The 10,826-nt window shown below is 39.0% G+C and overlaps 2 protein-coding genes across 4 annotated transcripts; one reads left to right on the top strand and one right to left on the bottom strand.

Moving 5' to 3' along the window:
• Nucleotides 1-318: 318 nt before the first annotated feature.
• LOC135076804 (uncharacterized) lies at nucleotides 319-1,468 on the top strand. The gene has a single exon (XM_063971252.1). The coding sequence runs from the start codon at nucleotides 449-451 to the stop codon at nucleotides 1,163-1,165; it is 717 nt and encodes a 238-aa protein (XP_063827322.1). The 5' UTR covers nucleotides 319-448; the 3' UTR covers nucleotides 1,166-1,468.
• Nucleotides 1,464-9,199, bottom strand: LOC135076803 (trypsin-1-like). Of its 3 annotated transcripts, none has more exons than XM_063971248.1 (7): nucleotides 9,055-9,199; nucleotides 6,156-6,344; nucleotides 4,130-4,292; nucleotides 3,652-3,814; nucleotides 3,304-3,516; nucleotides 2,177-2,351; nucleotides 1,464-1,725 (listed from the first exon to the last, which is right to left on the bottom strand). In XM_063971248.1, the coding sequence occupies exons 2-7, from the start codon at nucleotides 6,337-6,339 to the stop codon at nucleotides 1,607-1,609; spliced, it is 1,017 nt and encodes a 338-aa protein (XP_063827318.1). In that variant the 5' UTR covers nucleotides 6,340-6,344; nucleotides 9,055-9,199; the 3' UTR covers nucleotides 1,464-1,606. The 3 variants fall into 3 exon arrangements, with proteins under 3 accessions (XP_063827318.1, XP_063827319.1, XP_063827320.1); XM_063971249.1 differs by having other exon boundaries at nucleotides 9,059-9,199; XM_063971250.1 differs by having other exon boundaries at nucleotides 8,983-9,074.
• Between the last annotated feature and the right edge of the window lie 1,627 nt (nucleotides 9,200-10,826).

Below are 10,826 nucleotides of genomic sequence, written 5' to 3'. Positions count from 1 at the left end.
GAACATAGATACGATAAAAAAATACCTGCATAAAACCAGAGACAAACTAATATTAGTCACAGATATAATAAAAAAAGAGAGTAAGAAAGTGGTTCGTTCGAGCCATGAGGATTACGAACAAGACATCAAGTAAGCTTTGATCAATTAGTATTAAATTAACAAGTGTAGGGGGGTAATTAAAGTCGTCTAATAAAAATTAACCCAATCACATCACACACACACACACATCATGACTCACTTTCTATAGCTTTTTTTAAACTTGCTCTATTTGTTTTATGCAATCTCTGGAGTCTGGAATATGAAGTGTCAGATTTTGACATTGACAGCGACGTTTTATCACGACAGCTGCGATTTGTTTGTTGCGCAATAAAATAATTCACCCGAGCAGTACACAAACAATAGGAACAACCACCAAGAAATACACATAAATCCTCAGTTCATTTAAAAAATGGCAAGCAACTCATTTATGGACAAGATCAAGTCATTTTTTGGATTACGACAAGAGCCACCCCGAAATGATTTCCGAAATCCAATATGGGGCAACGACGACGACGACGTAGATGAACTTTACTCGTACTCGCAGCATCAGATGCAGCCCTACGTCGACCCAGCCGAAATGCAGAAGTTTGTTGCTAAACAAATGCAAGACATGTTCAAATCGTTTGGCTCAATGTTTGGTGACATGAAAGTTTTCTTCCACGACGATCAATACGACGCGTTCGCCGGCTTCGCGGACATTCCTGAGGCAGACAACGACAGCAACAACATCAGAGAATATTATTTGAAACCTGGTTACCAAAATCGTAAACAAGAGCACCATGAAGATATTGATTTGGATGGTAAACTATCATCCCATGATATATCAGGCTTATTAAAACAAAAAGAGAATGGCCATAAATCAATCACACCTTTCAACGGAGACTTGGTCCCTGGCAGGAGCTTTTGTCAAACAATCATCACAACAAGTGTCACCAAGCCGGATGGAAGTATTGAAACCAGGCGAATCATCAAAAATGGCAATGAGGTTGTGGAAGAGACCACAACTACACCAGGCCCTGGCCCTAGAGGCCCATTCAACTCAAACATGGACCCGATTACTTCTACAAATTTCATTTACAACAACATAATGTCAGAGTTTTCATCGTTGTTTCGGAACTTCTATTAAAAGATATCCTGAAACAACTTAATACATGATGGGCATAATTAACCTCATTTTAGTCTATAATTTAAACGTCATATTTAAAATTTCATATGTAGGTACATAAGTCCTCATTATAATATTTATCTCTATCATAAAAATATGAAAAAACATTAATAGGTATGTACTTGAGTTTGAGACTTTAGAACTTAGAATTTGCTCATTGCATTCGGCTAGGAAATAAGTGATAGATTATAATTGGTATATTTTCAAATACTATATCCATTGTATCCAGTTGTGGTTTCTTTAAATAAAGGTATTGCAATTCAATGACATAACTTTTATTTTCACCTTACACACAGCAATTAAATACAAACATGTGAAAATAAAATGTATGGCTATGTAACAACTAATACATTATCTTACTTTAGAAGAACAGTTTTCATAAATAAATAAATAAGGAATAAATTACTGGCAGTAGCAAGCGTCCCTAGTGTTGCTCTTGATCCATGTCATGTAGCGGTTGACCCTGGTGTACACTCCAGGCCGGTCGGGTCTCGCGCAGCCCTCGCCCCACGATACAACACCTAAAATGTAGAGCAATATGAATTTTTACTGTAATTAGAGTATAACTTATGGTTAGTACCTACTAAACAGGAGGGTCTGCGTTATAAATAACTGACTCTAATTTTAGAATAAGTAGGTACCACCATTTGGGATGGGGAGTCCAAAACAGTGCTAAAAATATATTTCTCTTAAGTTAATATAATTTCGTATTACTAATAGGTACTACATATATTCAACATCGAATGTAGTGGCCTGTGGTAGTGGCGTAGCTAAGGAGTCAAGAGTGTGCATTATGGCCGCGCCTCTTTACTTGGGGAAGCCTCTCGTTTTGGTCATTATTGCAACTCTACAATGTCCCAAACGGAATCACCACAATCATCAAAGTTTGTTTCAATAATCTAGAGATCTTAGACGGGGAGTTGACTTCTTTACACAAACAGTCTATCAAATGCTTTGACGTTTTTCACGTACCAACTTCCTGGAACTGCGCATTAGTGGTGTTGACGATGTGCAGGGGGCCACCGGAGTCGCCCTGGCACGCGTCGCGGCCGCCGTCCGGCTCGCCTGCGCACAGCATGTTCTCAGTGATCCGCTGCTTGTACGCCGTCTTGCGGCAGTCTGCGTTCGATATGATGGGCACGTATACCTGGAAGACAATGGTTAATTAGGTCTTTTTTCATTAATGTAAACTTGTAAAGGATACTTGCCAATAACGCTAAAATAGTATGTACTTATTTTAGCGCTATTTGCTAGTATTCTGGTGGCATGACCAACATCTGTAAACAACCCGACAACCGGGCCATGCTACTGTCATCCAGCCTCATTGCCTAGATTTGGATTCAGTGTATCTACCTACGAATCTGCTTATCTCAATTGTTAGAGACAAAACCGCTCTATTCCATGGTGTCCCAACCAGCCCACCACCCTGCTAATCTTCTTCTTCTTTTCAGCCAAATGACGTCCACTGCTGGACAAAGGCCTCCCCCAAGGTTTTCCACAATGAACGGTCCTGCGCTGCCCGCATCCAGGCTCTTCCCGCGACCTTTACCAGATCGTCGGTCCACCTAGTAGGAGGCCTGCCCACGCTACGTCTTCCAGCCCGTGGTCGCCACTCGAGAACTTTCCTGCCCCAACGGCCATCGTCTCTACGAGTTATGTGCCCCGCCCACTGCCACTTGATTTTAGCGATTCTGCGAGCTATGTCGGTTACTTTGGTTCTCCTGCGGATCTCCTCATTTCTGATTCGATCACGCAGGGAAACTCCGAGCATAGCCCGCTCCATCGCCCTTTGGGTGACCTTGAGCCTTCTTATGAGGCCCATAGTAAGCGACCACGTCTCAGATCCGTATACCATCACTGCCCTGCTATTATATATTATTATTCAAACTCAAAATATTTATTCATAGCAAAATACATATTCGTCTGTCTGAGCATTAACCCAATCAACGAACTCGTTACATTCGTCTCCTTGCCTCTTATAAGAAACTGTTAAAGGTCCCCTTCTTCCATACACGACAATTGTCCACCATGCCATGCCGCAGTCAGAAAGCAACCATGAATGGTTGACTGTCATAGTCGTCTTTCGCCTGCTTACTTACCTCTTGTAAAGTGTTAGAGACAGAGCCGCCTTCTTCAGTGGTGCCCCATCCGGCTACAACGCCGCTATAGTTGCTGTAGGACAGACCGGCAGTCGGCAGGCACACGGGGCGCAGGCCCACGTCGTCGTTTTCCTCCTCACTACTACCAGACCCAGAGCCAGAACCGGTCTCGTCTTTGCGCACACGTTTCTTTAGAGCACTGCTGAGATCCACCTGTAACGGAAAAAAGTAGAATTTAGATAACAATGAGATAAGCTTGATGGTATCTTTATTGGAAGGAATTCTTAACAAGTACCTAGGTAGGTAACATTTTGCCAAATCAATAAATGTCTGAAAGAATTAGCGTACCCGGTTGCTTAGTTTCAGCAGAGCAATGTCATTATCGTAGGTGCTGGGGTTGTAGCGCAGGTGGCGGATGATTTGCGCCACGCTCCTGTCGACGATCTTTGTCTCGTTGGCCACTGAGCGGTCGTGCTCCAGGAACCGCACCGTGATCTTCTCTTTGCGGAAACTGAAAAAATAAGTGCAACCATTAAAAAAATAATTTATCTACCTTTACTAATATGAAAGAATACGATTATTATTATTTCTGTAATTTTTCCAGGATAATGCTTTTTTTAAAGAAGGATAATTAATAATCGACGGTCGGTGCTGGGTCGCATCTCGATGGTAATGTGGTAGACCCGGATCTTTGAGGGCTTGAAGCAGACGACTGGCATGAAACCGCACAAGATCCAAGTGAAATTCGACAACTATCGGGAACCAAGACACTTTGGGCCGCTGAGCAATAGAAGTAGGTACCTAAGCAAATATTTTCTATCCTTACCCAGCGGTACAATGTGCAGCAGTCAGCACGTAGAGGTCGTTGATCAGCGAGCCGCCGCAGTAGAAGCGGCCGTTGTACATGAGCACCGCCATCCAGGGAAACTCCAGCTTCTTCGTCTCGTAGCCACCGACGATGCGCCTGCGCGTCCGGGCGATGCCGCATTCTGTAAAAAGAATTAATTTAACTATTAATATTGAAACCAATGGTACGTACTTCCTGATTGTAAATGGACCCAACATAGTAGTTTACAGTAAATTGCCTTTTCTATTTTGTAATCCGCTAACACGCAGAGTACATGCTATAGTAATCTTCCTATATAATTAAGGAAACGCAAAGGTAATCACAATTTCATTAAAATCTAACAAACGCATACGAAACTCATACAAAACAGGAAGTACCTAAGTAGATACAGTATTGTTAGGTAGGTAGGTACCTAGTATCATAGTATGTGAAGGCCACTCTTTTGAAAATACAATATTTTTCAACTGAAAAGAATAAAACCCTAAAATTAGGAAGTAAAGTCTCTGATTGTTTTGTTAATTTTGTCCTAGATTTGACAAACAGGAAGTAATTGCCGTCTTTCTTTGTTTAACAAAGCGTTATGTAGAGCAAGTTCATTCTAATAGTTTTTGTTTACAAAGGGCTTCAGCCTTCAGCAGACAGTAAAACTTACTGATATTTTGGGTAACTAATAGATGATATTTTATTTAAAACATCATTATGTTAGATACTTACTCGTACCAACCTATTTACTTCAATCATTCTGAAATTTTTATGAAAAAAGTAAATAAATATTTTTTTTTAGACAATTTCACACAGCGCCAGCTAGCCCCAAAGTAAGCAACTTAATGCTTGTGTTATGGGTGCTAGCTTAACGGATATACTACTTATATATTTTTTTTTTAAATACATACATATTATACATAGTAACACCCAGACCCGTCACAGAAATTAAAATTCATCATTTCAATTTCTGCCCGGCCGGGAATCGAACCCGGGACCTCTCGGCATAGTAGTCCGTTCTGAACCACTACACCAAACGGCCGACTAGTAAACTAAAGTAGGTGAAGATTCCCGATATCACAAAATAATTCGAAACTCTACAAACTTTTTAATAGAGAGCGTACTTTGTAATTAATTGCTAACTTATCCTAGTTGCGAAGATGTGAAATTTGCGAAAGTAAAAAAATCTGTTAGTAAGTCTCTACCTTACTCAGGTGAGTCGGTAGATTTAAAAATGTTTACAGTTGATTGTAAAAATTTACAGTAATTTCTAAGAAAATCGGTAGGGAAGCTATGATTATCTCTAACAATTTTCAGTAGCTACGTAGAATTTAGTTAATTATCATAGAAAGTGAAAAGAAGCTGAATGAATTTAACCTAAAGGAAAAAGTTGCAGATTTGAACAATAACTCATTTGAATGAAATTTGAATTACCTACGTACTACTTATCTAACCATGTGGCAAGTATTTCTTTGAAAGAATTTTGAGTCATTACTTTGAAAGATTAACATTTTCTACTTTTCATTTCGGAGAAGTCTAATCATCATTGAGGACCTGGGTTCGAGCAGACCCAACTGATTAATATCTCATCAGACCCAACTACTAATTATAGTCTCATAATTCATTGAAGGATCATCTTACCGCATTTCTCTTCATTTGGTAGAACCTGCATTCCCAAAACCTTCAGCCCAGAAGACAGATCATCTCACTCTGAGGCCTATTCCAAATACACACTCCTCAAGAACTCTATCTTACGTAGATGCCGAGCTTTTTGCAACTTTAGCTTTCATCTACTTGGCTAATATTGTTTTTATGAAACCTCACATTTGGCGGAACCTGCATTCCCAAAACCTTCAGCCCAGAAGACAGATCATCTCACTCTGAGGCCTATTCCAAATACACACTCCTCAAGAACTCTATCTTACGTAGGTGCCGAGCTTTTTGCAACTTTAGCTTTCATCTACTTGGCTACTATTGTTTTTGGAAAACCTTACAATCCTGAAATAAAAATAAAAATACTCACGGCAAACTGGGCAGTCATCCGGAGGGTCTTGCACTGGCCTCAGCGTAGTGCTGGGTCCACCAAGCAGGTTGGTGATCCAGTCTATGAAGCCCTTGTCCTGGGCACCGTCCTGGCTCTTCAGAGGCGACTCCAAGGAGTGGCAGCTCACGTAAGCTGCCGCACAGAGCAGCAGTAGCAGCTTCATGGTATCTGGTGAAATGCTTGAAGTCAAAATCTAACATCTAAGACAGTGATGGCCAAGAGGTCGACCGCGGTCTACCGGTTGACCGCGAAAACGATTTTGGTAGCCCGCGAAAGTTAAATAAACTGAACAGTACCTCTATTACGAAAAACTTTCGAGTTCGTTTCGTTGCGTATTCAAAGTGCCATCGAAAAATTTTGTATGAAAAATTAAACAGCGCCCCCTAGGGCGGCTATAATATAGGGGGCGCTGTTTAATTTTTCATACAAAATTTTTCGATGGCACTTTGAATACGCAACGAAACGAACTCGAAAGTTTTTCGTAATAGAGGTACTGAATGATTGAAAATGAAAAAATATTTATTTCACTCTTCTAAACTGCACCTTGCAGAAATATTTTCGAGCATAAGTAGACCTCACAGGTCACAAGTTTGGCCACCCCTGATCTAAGACATAGTCGGAGCGGAGGTAGACCAGCAATGCCTTGCAGTATATTTCAGTGATCGAGTTATTGGTCAGGCTGTGTGTTTCCATGTTTTCCCAATTCTTTTCGCCTACGCTCTTTAAATCAATAAACTTATTGAATGTCTCATTTTACATAAAAGAGCAAATAATTTAAAATAATGTCCTGCTCCCAACTGACCCACTTCGGAGCAGGACATTACCGTAAAGCGTATAAAATTGCACATTTCGCATATTTTTATCGCGCCAAAGTTATCATATCGACAATAACGATTGGATTTGAATATAAAATTGCGCTTCGGATTACGTTTTGCAAACAAGGGCAAGGTGAAATCGGGTCGAAAAACGCAGATACGACGGCGGGTACCGCTACTTCAATCATTCGTCTCATCAGCATCCTATTAGCATACTAACTCATTTGTTTTTATTAGCACCTGTATCGTCAGGTCTCATGGTGGTTAAACGTTTAGATAGCCCCATGGAACAGATACATATTCAATACCTATTATCTTCACTGAGACAAACAGCAAACAGCATTGTAAATTGTAGGGTGCGAAGAATAAAGAAAGGCACGATAAGAATAAACAAATGTACTTAACTTACCCTATTTATAAATAAACTAGCTGACCCGGCGAACTTTGTTCCGCCTTAATGGCAATAAATAAGCAGACTTTTTTTTATTTCGAACGGGATAAAAAGTATCCTATGTGACATAGGATACTTTTGATAGGCATAGGCTATGTCCTTCTCCTGGCTCTAAACTACCTCCCTGACAATTTTCAGCTAAATCGGTTCAGCCGTTCTTGAGTTATAAGTGGAGTAACTAACACGACTTTCTTTTATATATATAGATAAATAAAACTAATAGACAAAACACGATCATTAAAATACCGCTCCTTCACTCTAATACGAGTAACTTTATCAGTTTTATCACTGTATACCTATGTAAATAAATAAGGTCCTAAACAGTAAAGCGCTCTAACAAGTTAGCAAAGAGCTTTCGGTAGCCTAAAATCTTATGGGGAGGGTTTAGTAGATAGAAGATTCTATCCGTAGAATCAACGATGTGCGTTTTATAAGAAAGAAATACATATTGCAATTTAACAAGAATTGTAGGTTTAACAAGCAGGACACCGCGTGGAGATATCCGATTGATATTCCAAACAAATTCCTTATTTATTTGACACGTATAGGTAATCAGGCGCACTGTTTGGTATGCGCGTGCTCGTCCCGACTCGTTCTAGGCCTTAGAGAGCTCGTTTTCCTGTTATATTACCCGACGGAAATGAAAGTAGATCTCAGTATACTATTCCTATTTATTACACCAATTTAATTAAACGCTTCATTAGGAGTAGTAATAGTCAGTTTAATTTATTACATTTTGTAAGTTATTGGTATAATGTTTCGCGAATATGCGGCAATTTTTTAGTGTTCAGCCACAGCGTTTAGTGGTTTGAGTCCCTGATAACAAAGACAGAGCGTCTGCTGGTTCGAATCCTGTCCATGAGCGTAACTTTAATCTATTCATTCGTTAGCTCTGCCTAGATTGAACTAGAATAGGAAACAACAAAAGATGCTTCAGAAACGCGAATTTTATAAAAACCGCAGGCTCAGTTAAGCGGTAAGATGGTAGCCCTTTTTTTTAATTCAAGAAGATGTAGCCATAATATAAGGACTATAGTTATAGTAACCCTGCAAATGGTTGGTTAGGTTTTCAGCTTAGGTTCAGTCGAGTAATTAAAAACAAGGAAATTTTCAATTAGAGTTAAGTTAAATGGTGGATGCTGACTCTACAAAGTGTTTTTAAAAATCCTTTTTCCTATTACACGAATTTACACAACTCTACGGAACAGTCTAATCTCATACCCTGGCATTACGGGAGCGCTCTGCTGTAAAGTGGAACCCATCCATATCGAACAATTCAAACTTTTAAAAAACTTATTGAAAAGCGCGGGAACGGTAAAACTTTAACGATCAGAGATTAAACCAATATTTAAAAGATAAATTAGTCAGCAAATATTTAAAGATTTTTAATTTCATGCTACTTGGCGGATTTCTTTTTGTTTAATTTCCTTAGATTCAGTTACGAAAAGGAAAATAAAATTATTCACGCATCGCACTAAATGAAGCACTTCGAAAAAATCGCCGTATATCAAGTTCAAAATAACACCAAATGAATAATCACCGAAATTCAATGACACCACACAGACATCGATTCGGAATCACACAGGATCGATAAAACAATAATCGGACTCACTCACAAGAAGACGGCCGCGGTTTGTCCAAGGAAACCGAATGGCGGTCGCGCTTGCAAAACCGTTGAGCCGTGGAACAGAAAGAGAAAGAACTATCTTCACTTTCACTCTGATGTTCCACTTTACCCTCGCAGGATCGCCTCCGGAGTGCCTCGTTCCCGCCCGCACGGCGCATATAAACTCTTAAATACTACCTACAGCCATCGTCACAAATTCCATAACAGATATAGGTAATTTCAACGGAATCACTATCGGTAAACGCCGTAATTATAACATTATCGTGGCTTTATGTGGGACTTAATAGAGCTCACCAGCATGCAACGAGCCTGAAATGAAAACCTAGGTTTCTAGAACTAGAGATTATTTACGTAATTATTGTCTTATTTTTTTCAATCCTACTAAGTAATATTATAAATACGAAAGTTTGTGTGGATGTCTGGATGTTTGTTACTCTTTCACGCAAAAACTACTGAACGGATTTTGATGAAACTTTACAGTATTATTGTTTATAACCCAGAATAACACATAGGTAGGCTATAATATGTATATGATGATCTGTGACAAACTAAATTTCACGCGGGCAAAAGCTAGTATTAAATAAGATTATCTTACCTAACCCATACCTAAATTGGCAGGACTAGAGTTGGACTAGAATGCTTGTTGTAATGGGTCTACCTCTTTTTTTTGTAACGAAGACCAAGTAGTTCATATTTTAACTCATCCAGATTTCATTGATATTTCAAAGTAATTAAGAAACTTAATTATTTAATAGGTAACACCTCTTTTTTTTGTAACAAAGACCAAGTAGTTCATATTTTAACTCATCCAGATTTCATTGATATTTCAAAGTAATTAAGAAACTTAATTATTTAATAGGTAACACACAGTTCTTGCTTATATTAAACAAGCCCCTATCTTGAACCTACACCTAGTAGGTACATAGAGTCAAATTATAAAAATGATAGTCCCCACCATGTTTGCCATTATGACCACCAGAAGTTTTAGCAAAGACATTATGAATAATGAGAAATATTCCAATTTACACCAAAAAATCTAATTGAATGGGTGCACCTTTCTTTTTGCACCCCATGCAAGCGCCTGATAAATTTGAAACATTTAACTTCAAGTTGTTTAGTAAGTGCCAAGCGCCTTGCCTCTACGTGTTTGCAACCATTCACTGCAAAATGCTAAAGACTTGCAAAAAGTAACTGAAACTCTACAGACGGACTTACTCTACATGAAAAATAGACTTTCATTAACTTTATAGTGTATAAAGATACATAACTGATTTTGACTAAGGTGTAGATTTTGTGTAGTTAGGGCTTGTGGAGTTAGGAGGCTCTACATGAGATCTGATATTTTTTTTAAAGCGAGCTGGTCTGCTCTCGTCTTGGCAACATTTTACACGAAAATGTTTTTAGTTATCATCATCATTTATTCTTCACTGCAGGAGCACAACCCTCTCTAATCACTCAGAGACAAATGAAGAATCCGGCCTACACTCCTCGACCCCATCATAATGTTTGCATGGTTGTCCTTTTAGTCACCTTCTACGACATCCTCGAGAAGATAGAGTGGAATTATACTCTGCCGGAGTAGAAGTAATTGAAATGTTATATGTATTTCATCAATTAAAATTAACATCTGATCCTGAACTTTTGTACTGCAACTATACATAATGTGTGCTAAAGTGTTTTCAAATAAACGATTTATCTATCTATCTATCCTGTAGAAACACGTATAATTTGCCATATTCCACTACTAGCATTTCTTA

This window comes from Ostrinia nubilalis, chromosome 12 (assembly GCF_963855985.1).
Source record: "Ostrinia nubilalis chromosome 12, ilOstNubi1.1, whole genome shotgun sequence".
NCBI classification, from domain to species: Eukaryota; Metazoa; Arthropoda; class Insecta; order Lepidoptera; family Crambidae; genus Ostrinia; species Ostrinia nubilalis.
The sequence above is the reverse complement of the archived record's forward strand: the minus strand, read 5'-3'. Positions and strand labels throughout refer to the sequence as shown.